This window comes from Branchiostoma lanceolatum, chromosome 9 (genome assembly GCF_035083965.1).
Source record: "Branchiostoma lanceolatum isolate klBraLanc5 chromosome 9, klBraLanc5.hap2, whole genome shotgun sequence".
Classification (NCBI taxonomy): domain Eukaryota; kingdom Metazoa; phylum Chordata; class Leptocardii; order Amphioxiformes; family Branchiostomatidae; genus Branchiostoma; species Branchiostoma lanceolatum.
Genome location: NC_089730.1, coordinates 7,863,666 through 7,881,790, shown reverse-complemented (window position 1 = coordinate 7,881,790; position 18,125 = coordinate 7,863,666). Strand labels below are relative to the sequence as shown.

At 41.2% G+C, this 18,125-nt stretch overlaps 3 protein-coding genes across 3 annotated transcripts; 2 read left to right on the top strand and 1 right to left on the bottom strand.

Annotated features, from left to right (window-relative positions):
• Window positions 1-727: 727 nt before the first annotated feature.
• LOC136441343 (large ribosomal subunit protein eL28-like) lies at window positions 728-3,114 on the top strand. The gene is made up of 5 exons (XM_066437589.1): window positions 728-861; window positions 1,621-1,680; window positions 1,893-1,956; window positions 2,280-2,392; window positions 2,969-3,114. Exons 1-5 carry the CDS (start codon window positions 781-783, stop codon window positions 3,059-3,061), a joined length of 411 nt encoding a protein of 136 aa, XP_066293686.1. The 5' UTR covers window positions 728-780; the 3' UTR covers window positions 3,062-3,114.
• A 541-nt stretch (window positions 3,115-3,655) lies between these two features.
• LOC136441341 (bifunctional peptidase and arginyl-hydroxylase JMJD5-like) lies at window positions 3,656-8,412 on the bottom strand. Its single transcript, XM_066437587.1, has 7 exons — window positions 8,167-8,412; window positions 7,279-7,434; window positions 6,758-6,877; window positions 5,805-6,049; window positions 5,110-5,355; window positions 4,566-4,740; window positions 3,656-4,159 (listed from the first exon to the last, which is right to left on the bottom strand). Exons 1-7 carry the CDS (start codon window positions 8,302-8,304, stop codon window positions 3,878-3,880), a joined length of 1,362 nt encoding a protein of 453 aa, XP_066293684.1. The 5' UTR covers window positions 8,305-8,412; the 3' UTR covers window positions 3,656-3,877.
• A 199-nt stretch (window positions 8,413-8,611) lies between these two features.
• LOC136441342 (glycosaminoglycan xylosylkinase-like) lies at window positions 8,612-16,342 on the top strand. The gene is made up of 8 exons (XM_066437588.1): window positions 8,612-9,158; window positions 10,130-10,270; window positions 10,612-10,698; window positions 11,164-11,273; window positions 11,780-11,954; window positions 12,549-12,740; window positions 13,033-13,092; window positions 13,870-16,342. The coding sequence occupies exons 1-8, from the start codon at window positions 8,821-8,823 to the stop codon at window positions 14,090-14,092; spliced, it is 1,326 nt and encodes a 441-aa protein (XP_066293685.1). The 5' UTR covers window positions 8,612-8,820; the 3' UTR covers window positions 14,093-16,342.
• Window positions 16,343-18,125: the final 1,783 nt, after the last annotated feature.

Below are 18,125 nucleotides of genomic sequence, written 5' to 3'. Positions count from 1 at the left end.
ATTTTGACGAAATTTTAGTGGTGCATGTGGACCAGATTTTATGAAGGGGGAGGGGGGCAGCCATGTGGGAAGGCCGGTTGGGACCAAAAAATGAACATAACTTTGTACGTTTGCAAGAAATTGAGTGCGGCTCAACATTTACTGTTACTTTTTGATGAAGACGACGATTGTACTTGCTTAGTATGGCTGAAACTAGAGTTCCTACCTGGCCGAATTATCTATAGTGAACTCTGATATGCCATACATAGACAAAACTCACTTTATTATCAAATACTATAAGGTATTCTGTTAACATTTTCAACATCATGCATCACCTACGTTTAAATTACTATAAGTGCACAATTGATCATTTTCCTGATAGATAAAGTGAAAGTATGAGTATCAAAGATTGTAATTTTTGAGATTGTTGATAAAAGAGACACTGATTCGCAAAAAGTGGTCAAAAAAATTTAATGCGTAACTAATTTATGTACACTAACAGAATCCATTGGGAGTAGAAATTTGCAATACAGAACAGTAATAGTGAAGAAGTGGGGTTGTGTGGTGCAACGGCAGCGTGTTCCGCTCAGAACCAAGTGGTCCCGGGTTCGAATCCTGCCGTGTCACCGATCTTGTGCCCTTAGGAAAGACACTTTGCAAGACTTTCCCAACATGCCAGAATGGTCGTCATCAAGCTTGTACATTAAAGGCAAGAAAGAAAGAAAGATGTTTTTCTATGAACTTAATTTCTTATGATTCTTACTGTATATCTTGACACCATGTAGACAGAAAGCTGCGACCATGTCTGCGGATCTGCAGTGGATGATCATCAGGAACAACTCCTGCTTCCTCCTCAAGAGGAACAAACAGACCCTCACCAGGGTAAGTACTGGGTAACCTGTCTGCGCGCTTGGGTTTTTCTAAAGAGGGGGGCAGGGGTGCAGTTCCCCCATGCTCGGACAATGCACCCCCTTATTCAATTTTCTGGCAAGCATAAAATTCTGATTGACCAGGGATGCTAAAAGGTCTCATGTTAGGTCTAAGTACTGTCTGACAGTGATATCTCCCCTCAAAAAGCCTCAGAGTACCCTATTTTAACTTAGAATTGTCTAAAACTCCACACTGTGGCAGGGGGAGAAATCCACACCATCCCCCACTTCGTAGGTCTGCTACCTCGGGCCTCCATGCAATTTTCTAGAAAATCCCTGCTTGAAGTTACTGCTATTCGGTCAGTCAAGTTGTACTGTAAAGATTGAAATGAAATCAGCTGAACTGAGCATCAGAAATATTTGTGTTAATATTCACTAGTGAGCCAAAAAAGCAAGTTTATGTTAGAGCATATGATTATAAAGGATTTCTTTATTTTTGAATTTAGCTGGGTGGTTGTATAGACATTGTAGTGATGATGGTTGCTTGAAAGAGTTCACTTACTATGTAAAATTGGACGGGACTGTCTGAATGTGGTTGTTGACAAGAGTTGGTTGTAGGATACAGTTGGTTGGATGGACATGTTTGACTGTAATGTTGAATACAAGTAATACTGTTTCTTTCAGCTATTTTGTAAATTACACGTCGACGAGGTAAAAGTAGATTGTGCGTGGTTGTAATAATAATGGGTGTAACTTTTGCCTACTTTTACAGGAGCCAAACAACCTGAAGGCTAAGAACTCCTACCGCTACAATGGACTGGTCCACAAGAAGGTGAGCTATGCAATCACTCAATCAATGCACTCTTCACTGGTTTCTATTTTTGTCATTAAATCACGATTGAATGTTGGCTGTTGCATATCTATCCATTTGATTGACAGGGCTATGAGAGATCAGGTACTGTAATTAAAAAGACACCTGTAGTATTTCCTTTCGTTGTACATGATGTCATCAAGTTGAATGATTTCTGTACATTTCTGTTTCAGACTGTGGGTGTGGAGGCTGCTCCAGATGGCAAGGGTGTTGTCTTGGTGACTCGCAAGCAGAAGGGTAAGTGTCAGTGGTGTCAATGTGATTTGACTTACATGGGGCTAGTCTGCTCAGCCTTTTATAATCTGGTCCTGGAGTGCAGGAGAATACAGAAGTCTAGTGGCTAGTAGGGTTACAAGTTAAGGGTTTGAATGTCTGTCTAACCCTCTGCTCTGCACACCAAAGGTAGAAGAGACTTTGTAAGCCATTTTTTCCCCATGTTTTAAGGGTGGCATTCTTCACGAATGTATAAGAACCGAGTACACTTCTTAGAAGAAAATAAAATAAGTCCTTATGTACAATGATGAATGATTCAGGTATTAAGTATTGCTCCAATGTTTCAGGCCTGAGAAAGCCAGCCAAGGCGACCAGCCGTGTGACCCTGTCCCGCGGAGGTCGGCAGACACTCACCACCATCAGACGCGCCGTCCGAGGCTACAGGAAGGACCTGAAGATGGTGACTATGGCTACACTCTATCTTCAGTATTGTACTTAAAGAATTGGCATCAGACGGAAAATTTTGAAAGAAGGATATGATGTACGGTAAACAATAAATCAAGTATGGCAAAAACAGTTACTCAAGCAACTGAATACTCAAGGAACTAAATAAAATTTTGAAACAGACGTTTCAGACAGCATCCGCTATCTTTCGTCTGGGAAGAGTAGCCTTTATTGTCAGGATGATGATAGAAAAGTTCTGTGAAGATTTTAAAAGGCAATTGGGGTATTTTAGCCTTCTCCCTGCTACCTACCTCTGTAACCAATAGGGAAGTGGGTTCCAAACAGCTACTTCAGAGTGCTAAAGGTCATTAAACAATTCTATCTGTTTCAATTCAAATCATTTTGTGATTGGACAAAAAATTGCATGGTTGATTACTGTCAATTGATTGGCGGGGACTCAAATATTGGTCCCCTCAGTGCTCGTCTAGGGTAGTTTTGACTGTATTGTCCTATATTCATCCATTACAAGCAGTATGTTTTCTTTGATTGTTGAAAAAACGTTGTTCTGACTCTGTTTTCCTGTTGTTTTCAGCCTGCCCTGCGCCGTGCCAGTGCTATCCTGCGCAGTCAGAAGCCCGTGGTGGTGAAGAAGAGGCTACCCAAGGCCAAGGCCTCTGCAGAATAGATGTCAGTCCGTGCTCTCAAAGTCAAATAATAAACATCTGACATATGGTACAACTGTTGTGTTTTTGTCTGTTTTCCAATAAAGCAGTGCTTTCCACGCCCATAAAGCTTGCATACATGTAGATGGTCTGAAATGGCTGAAATGTAGCCATTCAGTGCAAATTCTAAAAGAAATTTAATATTTCATATTATAAAATTGCATTGAAATCATCGTAACTATCATTTGAAGGCTGGCAATAATACAATACACAGAAAACCTGTTCTCCCATGTGTATGAAACTTTATTCATTCATTCATTCAGTTACCCTGTCAACTTTGCTAGCAGCAAGTCGCATGTGATTCATGAAGAATCATACAATATGTTCAAAGAACTGTTCAAATTTAATAGTTACACCAGAAATAGCATTCACTAATTTAGCAATGAAAAAGGATTAGTAGAGAGCAGCACAGTTTCCTCAAATTTAGAGTCTAGCAAATTCTGACAAACCTGCCAAAAGAAAGATGAGTGCAATTCTTCTTACTTTAAAGTTCAAAAAACCTCGCCCTCAGCCCTACACACATAGCAAATTCTTAATACACATATCTACATTTTTGATCATTAAGTTACCCTTTCCGTGAATTAACACTATTAAAACAAGTCAGGTGATTATACAGCTGTAAAAGATATTTTTACTTAGATAAGTCAAACCACAAAATGTCAGTATGCCAAAATACCAACACCCCAAGGGTGAAGTTCTTGTAGAATAGTTAATAGCTTGCAACAATTTCCAAGGATAGGAAAATATGTCCACCATATTGCACCCAAACCAAAACCTTTTTACAAGTCTTCATGACCACCAAACACTGGTCTGGTCTTCATTTCCGACTTCATGAAGTCTACAACAGCTTCTGGGAGACTTTCTCCGTGTGCAGTCAGGAACTCCTCTGTCTCTTTATCTGTCCTTTGCCAGTTGTACAGAAATTCTTTGGCTTCTCCTTCCAATGGTGTGTCCAGAGACTCGAGCAGCTCTATAATTGCGATCCTTCGACTCTGCCACGCTCCCATGGTGTTGATTTCCCCGGGATGTATCCCGTCAAACAGCTCGTGTATCGTCTCCAACTGAAAATACAGCAGTATTGATAAAGATTTTAAAAAGTGTTTAAGATTGGAGAAAGGGTATATGTTAAAATGCGACATCAGATTGATACCAGACTGAAGTAGGATCTTATATACTACAGTAAATCAAGAAATATTTGCTGTGGTTTTATGTTTGTGGTGCCTCCACACAGCGAACATGTACTGTCTTCTGTTACGTTTCTGCAGTTGTTTCAACTGCGAACTTAAAGCACAGTGAATGCCTCCTTGCCCCTCTTACTGCAAAATTAATCTTAAAAGACTTAGCCTGGAGTCCAGCCATGTTGCCTTTGGCCTGCTCCCAACATAGCTAGCAGCCAAGGGGCGCAATCAAAGCTAACAAGGCTGGACTCTAGGCTACACAGACTTGAATTTAGTCAATTCAAGGTACCTCAAGTTGATCCATCTCCTCTGTGCTGAGTTGTCCATCCCCATTGCTGTCCATTTGGACGAAGTCCTCGTCGCTGATGAGCTGATGACCACGGTGCTCCCACAGGACCAGGCGTTGGACGGTATCCTTAGGTAGTTTACCACCATGTTCCTCCAACAGGACCTTCACTATAAACCTGTTGGTCATTAAAAACAAACACTCAAAGTTATGGAACAGAAACATCAAAGATTGTCCTGAATACGTCCCCATGGTGCAAGCGGTGACGCAGCGCCACTACTTGGCCATATGGATCAAATTCTGTGGGCCAGAGTTAGATCCTAGGGTCAGCCCCAGCTTGGACATCTTGTAAGGGATTACGTACGTCATTTCGGATATGACATAAAGCCGGCGACCCCATGTATGACCGAGGTCCATATCTAGAAATTTGTGATTTCATTTCATTTTTTTCAGAAGGAGTTTGAAATATGAGAAAAAGGTGCTGTATGTATGTATTTGTCGTATTAACACAGGTATAAGATGTATAACATTTGATGTGGTTTCCTACCTAGTTTGTGCACCTGGAGTGAACGCCAGAGTACTCAGCGGGACAGGTTCCTTTGTGTCCTTTCCTTTGCAGTCCAGGTAATCAAACGCAGACAGCGGAGTCCACCAGTTGTTGACGGCGATGTTTCTCCCGTGGGATCGGACCTGGTGTAGCCACGCGTACGGAACGTACAGGCAGTCCCCGGGACCAATGTTAGCGGACCACCACGGGAGGTTGCGGAATTCTGGATACTCGTACATGTCCACGCTGTGGGTGAACAAGGAATCGTTACATACTGTCTACAGTTGTACAGCAACCTGAAAGAGATTTTCAATACTTACAAGTTTAATTTTAAAGATCACGGCTTAGCAAGGCCTTTTGCCTTTGCAGAACGTTAGTAACCCCAAGCAGATGTATTGGTCAGGCATGTTTTGTGGGACTATTGTGGCCGTCTCCGCATTTCTATATTTGTAAAGTGGTGGCTGTTAGTTTCTGTTCTCGCCAGCTACCAGAGAGATGTAGAAATGTAGAAAAGACCCACAAATTAAGTTGCCAATACATCTGCTTGGATATTATAGATGTGTTATCACTTTGGCTTGCTCTGAAAACCCAGTAAGCTTAAGGATGACAACCTTGGGAACTGTTGAATAGCAACAGCATCAGACCAATCAGAAGCATTTTGTGCTTTAATCAAATTAACAGAAGAGAACACCAACCTGTCTACATCCACAGTACTGTAGGCTCCCTCTTGCCTGTCCAGCCTCACGTTGGCGCCCGCCTGTCTGTCCAACATGAACCACTGCTTACTGCCGCTGATCATGCACATCAGGTTGTCAATGTTGTCCATGTGGAGGTGGGACTTGGTCCCCCCGCTGGAGAACCACATGACATAGTCCTGTAGATTACTGGCGGGACCTCCACAGGAGAGACAGTCAGGGAGGTATACCTCTTCCATCATGGGCTGGGAGGGAAAAAATCAGAGATCAGTATATCGTAAATTACTTTACTTTTGCTGTGGTTTTATTTTGCAGTAGGAGGGAAAATGCAGTTGAAGTGATACTATAGTACTGTTAGTAATACATTTGAAATGTATATTCACATGAATTTGCGGTGAAGTGGTCACTGCAAAAAAAAGCAAAAATAAAACCACCGTGAAAATGTCAAGATTTACAGTAGTTTATCCACACCAGATGTTTGAAGTGGCTTGCTGGTTTCTAGACAGTTGCAGTAATAGCCTGGTAACCATACCGTCAAGAGCTCGACGGTATCTCTACGGTGTTGGAAGTGTTGCTCGCCCACCCAGGCCCATTAGGGCACTCCAGAGAATTTTAACGGTCATAATCGAAAGGCCGGCTAGCGGCTGGAAAGACAGGCTGTCAGGAAAAAGTCTATGCTTAGTAGGACTGGGGCCGGTTAAACATTCCTTAGTCAGACCCTGGAGAAAGGCTACCAGGCTATCACAGTAACAGTTACTGTACTATAAATGGTTGCATTCTTGCATGGCAATATATGAAACTACAGTAGCTTGAAATAACAGTACAAAGGTCAGAATAATTGTTCCTGCACTAGAAAACACAAATCTGACCTTATCAACTGAAACAATCCTATTCTGTACAGTCTGTAAAGATGCCAGTGTTAGAGTAAGAGATGACATTATAGTATCTTGTACCTCTGGGACGGTTGTGACCATGTACAAGTCTGATGCGTTGTAATTCAGAAGGAATTTCTCCATCTTGAATGTATCTCCTGGTCTGTCTCTGTTCTCCTTCTTCCTGAAGTCCACCTGAACCTGCAGCAATGTCAAATTGATGAAAGATTAATAACAGCGTAACAGTGGGGCCTTTTAGCCTAGTGGTTATGGCGTTCTGTCTGTGCAATGGTGGGCCCAGGTTCAATCTCCGGGAGCCAGGAGACTGTACTACTTGCCTCTTGTGTTTCAACAGTGAGGAATGTACCGTACATATTCATAACTAGCTGAAACTGGCATTACATTAAGACTTATATTGTCAACTGTATGTTAACAGCTTGTGCTTTCTTTCTCATTTTTTTCTTGTAAAAATAAAGTCATCATATATCTACTCCAAATCACCAACACTACTCTCTTTATTACTATTAAAGGTTTATCAATAGTGATGAAGAGATGTTCCATAGATTGCTTTGATTAAGTATACACATTTCAGTGTCACATACCTCAATGTCTCCATACTTCTCCATGATGTAGGCATCAGACCATTTCTGAAAAGCTGGGTTGTGTTTGGCTGCACCTGAGATGATGACGGGTTTGCCAGGCAGGATGTAGTTATGGTAGAAGTCTTCTGGAGTCGGCATATAATCTAAGGACTCAACCTGTAGTGGATGAAGAAACAAATTCTTGATTAGATTAAAGTAATTCAAGCATGGCTGTTTTCTATTGGTCTCAAAGATGTCAATCATACCGACATATATAAAAAGATGTTCCAGTTGGTCCAATTGAATGGACTATATAAAGTCAGTCCCATTGCAGTACAAGTTATCGTACTCGACAAAAATTGGTCAGTTTCACTTTGAAAAGGGTGCTGAAAATTTTATTCTTAATACTAATATGAAGCTTCAATTTGTTTTTGAATGCACAGTAGAGTTTCATGTGTTAAATGAAGGGACAAAATACCAATATAATATCGGTATCATCACATTTTACCCATTCCTTCTTATGCTGATAAAAACAGGTGATTTAGGGGCAAACAACATCATTACCATGACAACATACGTATACGCATTATCATGGTAATGATATTGTTTGCCTCCTGCGCGTTAGAACTCCGTGATCCATAAAAAGGTCTCTCTCTGGCATATCTTCCCTTGTATAACATGTTAGAGTCGAAGTGGCCAGTATAAAGTCGAGTAGAGTAGAGTAGGCCAGGTAGTAGTACGTAGTACTAATAGTAGCTAGTAGTAATAGTAGGAGGAGGAGTCCTCTTGCTCAAGACTAGACTGACTTCTGTCTGACTGTGTCTGGTTGACTTCATTGGAGAAGTGGCCCTGTCTTGCCCTATTTCTCCTCCTTATCTATCTCTGGCGGAGTTAATGATAGACTATCACCTGTCCCACTGGAGGCTGGTGTGCTCCAAGGGGCTGGAGATGGCCCACAGGTGGCTCCTCTCCATGTACCGTCGCCAAAAACATCAGCAGCAAACTCACAAACACCACCTCGCGGTGCGGAAGAAATGTCTTCCCCATCCTCTCCTGGTTTCTAGATCACTGAAATGTGGTAGTCGGGTCAGAAAAAACAAGCAAGACAACTTGTTCTTCCTGTCTTCTTCTCAGATTGATACTTCCGGGTTTGGTTTTTTTCGACCTTTGATCTGCGCGCTGATTGGCCAGCGGTAATTACTATCCACGCGGGAGAAACAAGATGGCGACCGTGGGATGTCAACAATGCGGACGTGGTGCCTTTTTCGTTTATTCTGTACGCTTCTAACCAAGATTATGACCAGTACATCGATTCTAAGGATCTACTGAAGACCACTGTCCAAGTAACGTAGGAAAAGTTGGTACAATTTACGATGCTTTGCGAGATTTGTGCTTATTTTTGTATCCGGTGGGAACTTTAATTCAATTACCAATGTGTCAATCACATATGGTGGAAAAATTAACGCCCGGTTCAGACTCCTGATGCTGTATAAGAAGTCGCCAAGAACGTTGCCAAAGAGGAACGCCTGAGTGTATATAAAGGACGGGTATATCAGAGATATTATGAATATGGGATTGAAGTTGAAACAGCGCTTCGTTCTGCTGGCAGTTGTTGTGATCCTAGCTCTGGTGATCCTATATATCCTAGCCGGACGATCTAGCGCACACGGGAGAGATAAAACATGGTTCCAGTGGAAACAACAGAAAGACGAACACACAGCGCTATCCTCCAACTTACTACTGGACGGACTGATGTTAGACAAAAGACAGTCCGGACGGAACCATGTGCAGAAAGGGGGGTTGCCAGGGTTTGAACCAATCGATTTCACTGCAGACCTTGGAGGAAGATCCCCCTGGACTATCGCTGCCAGCTGGGTGAGCTCAAGACACATCTACCCAGAGTAAGTAAAGCGGTCGCCAGAGTAAGTAAAGCGGTCAAACTGAGGACTGAGGACGAAACATGATGATTTTTCGTTAGCTATCAGTGCATTATGCGGCTTCGCTACGGCTCACATGTTTTTGCCCAAGCGCACACTCAGTTACTCTTCTAGAGAAGTGTGTTGGGTTCTTTTTCGCACAGAGGTTTGACTCCCTAAAGCTCTCTCATACACGGGGTCGCCGGCTTTACATCCCAATCCGATAGGACGATGCGCATCTTTTCCAAGTCGTGTTCAGGCTCAGGCGTAAACTCGGGCCGCTGGCTCCACGGAATTTGAACCAGATGTGGAGAGAGTGTGCAAACCACTGCACCATGGGGTAGTATTAGATAGTTTTGTTGTACTGTAAGTTTGTACATTTGTACATGTACCTGCTTTCTTTCAGGGTCTGTTGTTTATTTCATCAAAAACCTCCTTGGTTGTACAAACAGTAAGGCCAGTCCAAGTCCCTCCCCATATGGATCAAATCTCGTGGATCCAGAGGGCAGAGGTTCGAACCCTTTGCAAGGTGTGAGGGGTTGCATTCGTCATTCAGAATGGTGAAGCAAAGCCAGCGGCCAAGTGATGGGGGAGCTTCAGGTGTAAGCCTCGGGCGTCAAACCTCAGCACGTAAAAGAACCCAACACACTTGCTTATACAGACAAGCAAATGACCAACAAGTATCCGTGACCTGGCGTGCTTGGCTATGGGAGCAAGCTGTAGCAAAGCCACATAATACCTTTTCTTGCAATTCACAATCAGTGCTTAAGAAGCCATTTCCCTCGCCTGCTTGTCTGTGACATACAACGCATTCCAAGGTCTTTTCCAAAGAAGAAATACTCTAAACAGAGATAGCTACTATTGTAGCACCAGTTGACACTACATAGCTCTTATCCTCATAGCTGCCGGTACATTCTAAGATGTCTGTTATGTTAATTTGTTATCCACCCTTACAGAGATGCAGAGGAGTTGGGAGGTATCCTGCGGAAGATGGCCACCGCAGAGATCACCCACGCTGACGTGGGGTACAAGGGGACTCAGCTGAAGGCACTGTTAGTCCTCAATGGCCATCAAAAAGCTGTCTTCAAACCAAAAAGGTCGGTGAACTTGAACTCAAGTTTTCAACTTTGATGTTCAACTTGATTTTGATTGCATTGAATAACCATTAAAGGGCCTTGACCAGTTTTGAATGTTAAGTATAATTTACATTACATGTGTCTCATTTACATGTAAAGGGGCTGAACAATTCAGGGTCCCTGCCACCCTTTAAATCTTTTGTGAGAAATGAAAACTAAAATATTATTACATTCGTACATGTATATTATGTAAGACCGGACTGGTGACTATAGTTTGATCCACTCACACCTGGAAGGACTCCATGCGCCAATTATCCCGCTTTTGTAATAATTTGTGTAATAAATGTCCTCTTCTCTTCCAGATACCCAAGAGAATACATCATAGAAGGGAAGCCATACGATGGGTATGACAGGCACAACGCAGAAATAGCAGCCTTCCATTTAGACAGGTAACACTGGAATTACGACAGTACCAAAGCTTTCAACCAAGGATTGTTGTGTTCGAAAACTGGTACTTTTCTAGAACTATCGCAGAGTGGTACTAATGCCATCAAGTACAGGAGGAACATCCTCACTTGATAGCTTTAAACAATGCTTGCAATCAGATGTGCAAAAGTTAGGTGTGACAGGTTGTTCTGTGTGATACAACCAGCTGCTGCTGCGCCGTGTGCCTGCAAAGCTGGTGTGTTACGCGGAAAGGTGATTTTACCTGATAGATACCGAAGAAAGGAAAAGTGATGTCATCAGGGGATATTTGCCCAAGTTGCCCTCAAAAATTTTGTATACATTTTTTGTATCATTTAGCTTTGGGATGAAATTAGACACCATCTAGCTAGGTAGTTGATCAGATATACCTTTAGAGGAAACACAGATATGGACACAGTCATCAGCTAACTCTGCCTCTGTGTTCACAGACTACTGGGGTTCAGAAGAGCCCCCTTGGTGGTGGGGAGAAAAGTGGACCTGCGGACAGAAATCATGCCTGTTGGGTCAGATAGGCTGATGTCAACGTTCCTTACACAAGGTGTGAAACTTGTCATTCTTTGATGCAGTCTCACGTCTCTGATACTTTGCTTAAGAAATGATAGACCGTTATCAAGTTTTAACCAAATTGATGTATTTCTTAGACTGTGGCAGTCTTTTTTACAGAAAATTCATGTGTGAAATAAAGTGTAGGATATGTCCTTTCATGGGGGTTACGCTAGCAAATAAGGATCAAAAGGTCCCTGGTTCTATTCCTAGCATTCCTGGTTAGACGTTTTGTCCTTGGAAAAGGCACTTTAGACGACTTTCCTTACTACACCCAGGTGTAAAAATGGGTACCTGAATTTAGTTGGGGAGGTAAATTGTGGAGGAAGAAGAGGGATGGGCTCTGCCTTCGAACACCATGCCCAGAACACAGTGGATTAAAAAGCCACTGCTCCTTCGGCTTCAAAAAAGCCAGAAGTCAGAAGTATTTAGTATGGTTGTATCATAATGTTCAGTTGCTTAAGTAGTTTACATTGATATCCATATTTTGTTCTACTTCAGGAAATGACACATGTTTCTACGGGAAATGTTACTACTGTAAGGAGACAGAACCGGCGTGTGCTGACGGAGAGGTCATGGAGGGGTCAGTGACCTTGTGGTTGCCTAGCAACTGGTCTCTAAAGGGTCGTCAGAGGCATCCCTGGGGGAGAACCTACAGGAATGACAAACAAGCCAGGTGGGGTTCCAGTAGGGAGTCATGGGTAATCTCCAAGCAGATTGGGGAAGACTTGAACATTTTCTGAGTGCTGGGCTTCTCTGACAGTTGAAGTGACTGGCTGTCAAAGAAAGAGAAGTTACAATTTTTATGTTATTAGTGACTTCTTTATTACTGAAAAGTAATTTATTCTTGCGGGGATTAAGTTCAGCAGCAAGAGTCGAAAGGAGCTTTACGCAGTGTTTTTAACTAATGTTGTCATTAAAACAATACTGTAGCACAAAAGTGTCATATCGAGAAGCTCCACACAAAAAAACTTCCAGATGTACAATATCTGTTGATACAAAATTTGAGATAATTAAAGGAAAGAAAGAGTCATGAAAAGATTTTAATTGCAACATGCAGTCTGCTTATGGTACAGAAAGTATGTCTGTCTATCATGCAAAAGAGCTTTTTCTATAGTACAATTCAAATGACAAACAGGTGCAGCAGAGAGTATAAAGTTACAGTAATAGCACAGCAATGCATCAGGAAGATGTAATGTTCAGTGCAATAAAAGTCTTGAACTGCATATCAGTGCAGAATTTTTTCAACGTATGAAACCCACTGTTTCAGATGGGAGTATGACGACACCTACTGTAACTCAGTCAAGCAGACCCCGCCATACAACTCTGGGCCCAGGCTTCTGGATATCCTAGATGCCGCCATCTTTGACTACCTGATCGCTAACGCTGACAGACATCACTACGAGACGTTTGAGAAGGACGGGGACAAGGGGATGTTACTCCTGTTAGACAATGCCAAAAGGTAATCAATCAATCAATCAATCAATCACTTTTATTTTGACTGGAATGCCTGTCGGCCGCTCTTCCCAGAGGTCCAGTTTGTTTAGGGAGGCAGGTCAAGGGAACACAGATGATAAATATATGATTGGACATAATGTTCCTTTGTCGCTTTTCATGTATTACTTGCAGACGAACAATTTTTTCATGGAGAGATCACCTCAAAAATGAAACAGCAAGCAATTGCAAATTTAGAGTACAAGTGTATCATTGTCACATTTTTAATGTATTTTGCCTATTATGTTGTTTTTCTGTAGCTTTGGAAACCCAAATTATGATGAAAGAACCATCCTTGCTCCAATCTACCAGTGTTGCAAGTAAGTCTGGCTTGTTGTTCCTCAGATTGTTGTGACCCTCTATCGTCAACCTTGGTCATGACTATTGAACTTCTTTTTAATGAAATCTTATCATAGAATTGTAAAAATGAAATAAGTCTAAGAAAGTCATAATTACATATGCCAAACTAGGCACTCATTTTCACCTGAGTGGAGTGAGAAAATAGGTGTAAAGTGCCTTTTCCAAGGGCACAAAATTGGGGCCTGATGGGGATTCAAACCCAGAACTTTTAGATGTCAATAACCCTAACTGCATGACCACCTTGCTACCATAGGACTGCTTTGACCTCCTTACGTTGGAGAAGGATTGGTTGTCCAATCACAACACTAAAGAAACTCATTATTGATCCTGAAGAAGGCGACAGTGGTCGTCGAAAATTTGATCCGTGAATACCTTAGTGTTGGAAGAAAGTTTAGAATTGTATTATATATACTAAAGAAACTCGTAGAAACAGAAACTAGTTAAGAAGGACATGAACTTCTCTTAGTAATGAATGACAAGCAGTTCTGGAGAATAAACTTTGCTTGCTGCACCTCGTAAAGAGGAGGACCGATTATGATGATTACCATGCCCTTTGTATATGTACACTGTCTCGGAAAAAGAAGTCAAACCCAATAAGTAAGAATCTATTGTCAGTATTTAGACTAGAGTAGTCACCTGATAAATTTTTCCCCATTATCTATCCGTCCTTTACCATGTTACCAGTACTTGCAATTAGTCTTCGGGTAAGAGCTTGCAATAAACCTTCTATATTTCAGATTGCGGTCCACCACCTGGGAGAGAATGAAGCTCCTGACGGGGGATCGTCTGAGCCAGCTCCTGCGGAAGTCGCTCGCCAACGATCCCATCGCGCCCGTCCTGACCGACGCCCACCTAGCGGCCATGGACCGCAGACTCCTCACGGCCATCGACATGGTGCAGGGGTGTATAGACGAGAACGGCAGGGACAACGTCTTAGTGGACGACTCAAGACATCACTAACTACTGTATACTGGGATGGCAAGTAGTAGTGGACAACCTCAAGTCAACCGTATACACTCATGCCATATCTTCAGAAAAGACGCTGTAGTCGCATAGTTTCTCTGTGGAACTTTATTCAAGCCCACACCCAGACTAGTTTCGCCTTGTGTGTGGCTTTTTTGATGATTTAGGGCTTGAAAAAAATTCTAAACGGGAACTATGCGGCTACAGCGTCTTTTCTGAAGATATGGTGTGAGTGTGTACGGTTGACTTGAGGTTGTCCACTACTATTTGCCAACCGTATACTGTGATGTTAGCTACATGAACAAGGGGATCTCATCTCCTGACGCTTCGGCAATCTTTCCGTACCTTTACTATTCCTTTCCGCCTTGTGACGTGTTGACAAGGATGCGGCCTCCCTGACATGACTGGACTCGACTACTCATTGCCCCTTTGTGATGTAGTGGCAAGAATGTGGTCCCAAACGTGACTATGCTACATTGTGCTTCATGTCATGAACTCACCGCGAAAATGATGAAAACAAAACCACCACAAAAGTTTCAACATTTATATTAATTATAATGCAAGCGGGAGGTACTAATGGACAACAGATATCCACAACACTCTTCCCTCAATTTTGACAATGTCCTCACCATCTGATACCATAATCACTGATGCCATCAGCACTGCCAGCGATGGCAAAAGAACCTTCCATTGCAACAAATTCTTGAATAGAATGATAGACACTATGTGTGTTCCTTACAGTTAGAAGGAACAGTGAAGCTACATTTTCATGGACCATAGCTGTGTCAAAGTAGATATCCACCCATGGCAGCTTTGAACAAATCATAGGAAACACATGGTCAATATCAAAGAGAAATTTGGATTTTATTAATAAACTTTTATTATAGTTTTCAGACTTAAGTACTAAACTCATGTCAAAACATCATAGCAATATTCCTACATGTGTAATATTTTGTCATTTTACTTATGTTTATTTATAGATATATACAAACATAGATATATACATTTTTTTTGTTTCCTTGTTTTAAGATGTATTTATCAATATCATCATGCTGGTCACCGCACATCAGTCCATAGTTGTAGTAATCTGAAGATACATGTACTATTGTACTGTACTAACGCTAGTTAACCTACGTCCGATGCATTTTTTTTGCCCAATTGACACTAATATGGCAAAAGAATGAACCATTATTTCTTTCTGTTACATGCCAATGTTATTGATTACCTTTGTCACTGATGCTATACAGTCATGTTATATTTATTCTCTAGTCTTGTTGTAACAGTTGCAAAGACCATATCCAACTGGCAAATGCAGTTTTTAGTCCTTTTGCCAGTTAGATATGGTCTTTGCGACCGTTAGGTCTGCTTGGAGATTAGCGTGATGTATTGCAGGACCAGTCGACTCGCCTTACTCAACCGAGTGGCTGTCAACACTACATGTAGTGCTATCATGATCAGGCATTTGAAGTACACAATCATTATAGGAAAATGTAGATGTAGCAGCCACATCTATTCATGAAGAAATTTGAAGCTTGAAATCTGTCTTTGCTTCTCAATAGTATCACTACAGGTGGAAATTAAAAATGCCTCTACCCTGTGGCATAGCCAAAAAGGGCGTCATATGAAGGTCTAAAATTGTATAGTTATCACAGAAAATGTTTTATTCTTCATGTACCTGTGATCTGCAATGTACTGGTATCTTGATTTGTAACACAGATATTGCAGCTGAAATGAATTATTACGCTGAAATTTTACGTAGGAATTACTTTATTGAATACTGTATTTTTTCGTTGCCAAAATATTCTATTTTATATTACTTTGTTGAAAGACAAACATTAACCAGAAATACATGATGCAATGATATTAGAATTAAATTTCCTTTACAACAAAAGTGTGTGATTGTTGTCATTGTAAATAATTACACTACATAGATCTTTGCGTGTTGGGTTTATGTGTTCTGTATTGTGCATTTTAACGTAAAGTTGTCCTGTGGGCTTGAAAATTCGCAATATTTAAGGACGACGAACGTTTTAACCTCTTTTATCTCGCCTCTCTTTAATTTAGAGTAAATCTTGGAGTAAAACATTGAAAAGACACACAGAAACAAGTTAAAGGAAAGCTGGATATGAATACAAGGAAATGGAGAAATATGAAGGCTACTTCAGATCTGCCATGTAATAACGCATGATATATGAAAGTCGTTTATCGCGCATCATTAAAACTTGCGAAACAAGCAACAAATTTAAACTGTTGTACTGCACCTTTCTGGGATAGGTGTTTAGTATAATTAGGATTTGCGACAGTCTCTTACTAGTCTTAGGCGGGTATCTCACTGAAGCTGCGGCACGCTGGCGGCCTCAATGCATCCTAGATTTGATTTTTTTAACCCTTGACTTGGGAATATCATGCAAAACGTACAAGTATGACTAAAAGGAAAACGAAACACACAGAGCGTATTAAGATCCATTCTTTATCGTTGAAATTCGTTCAGCGCTAGCTAGCGCTCTGTCAAATTGCTCGGCCGTAGCGAAGTCGCCAACAGCTTCGGTGAGATACCCGTTTAGAGACGATCTACAGCGACTGAATTCGAAGTGTCTATCTTTAGAGTATATTGTGTAAAAAGTAATCATCCGACCATTTCTCTTTCAACGTGATTACAAAGATTGTAAAAGTAATTGAACTTACAAAACAGTTTACTTAGTAAATCCCCGGCCTATCAATGTTCTTTTTCATTAGGAGAAAGGTTGTAAGTATGGTCTTGTTAGATTATCTTGTTGTCTACTGTCCAGATGTTTATCATATGAGAAGACGAGCAGTCAGGTAAAAGGCCATCGGACAAGGTATCCAAGCAGATGTTAGGTTTAAAGATCGTAATGTTTTCTGAGTTATGGCCGGGCTTCTTTGACAGTCCATTTCCAAATATAAGCAGATGTACAGTTGAGTTAAAGTCCAAAGTTGCTATTGGTTTGCGGATGATATCCATATATATCCTTAATCTGTTCATAACGTACAAGATATGATGTATACATGAATGTAGGTGGCGCTTCGACGGGCGGATAATGTGTTACATGGGCCGCGTTAACGGCGCCTAGAAATTAAACCTTTTTATGTCAATGGGTGTTTTAAAAGTTATTTTAGATGTATATAAATACCTCTGGGCCTATTTGGGAAAGTTTTCACTGGCTTCAAACCCAATATCATAAATATTTTTACGCTTAACAAGTCGGGACTACATACCCTATCATAGCCTAATCTGCAGTACCGCTCCCGACCGCCCCCAGCAAAGTGGCTAAAACGACCGTCAAATTGCCAAATTTCGCTCTTTTAGGGAATAGGGAAGTCACTAAAGGGTCGCAAAGGGGTTTGAATTGTAACTTTGTTTTTGAACAATCCGACAATTTAAGGTTAAGAATCACAATTCAGAAGACATTTAACCAACAAACATAGGGTTATTAGGTCATAAATGACACTTTTAGATTTACCAATAGAAGGGTACATGTCTTCTAAATTGTCAAACTCTGAAGGACGAACACATTAAAATTTCATGCATATTTGCGAAACAAGAAGACGGTGAACAAAGTCAATGATGTTTCTTTCTGTTCTTTTATAATAGCTTAGCTATATAGATCTAAACGATTTCCTTCAAAATGCTGTTAAAGGTATGTGAATTACTTATGGGTGCAAAACCGTGCAATACAGACCAAAAGAAAACTACTCTCCTGTTAACATCACAAAACCCACACATTACAGAAAAAGTGGGATCATACGTCTTCCACTGTCTCGAAAAAAGAAGTCAAACCCAAATAAGATAGAATTTAGTGTTAGTATTTGAACTAGAATAGTCACATGCTATATTGTTACCAATTGTCTGTCCGTCCTTCAATGTTTCATGTACTTGTAATTAGCCTACGTATACAGGCAAGAACTTGCAATAAACTTATTACTATAACCTTGATCACATGGGGAGCAGTTTGAACAAAAACTTCCTGTAGAAATTGATTTGTCACGCCGTCTTCTGAAGCAATGCAAG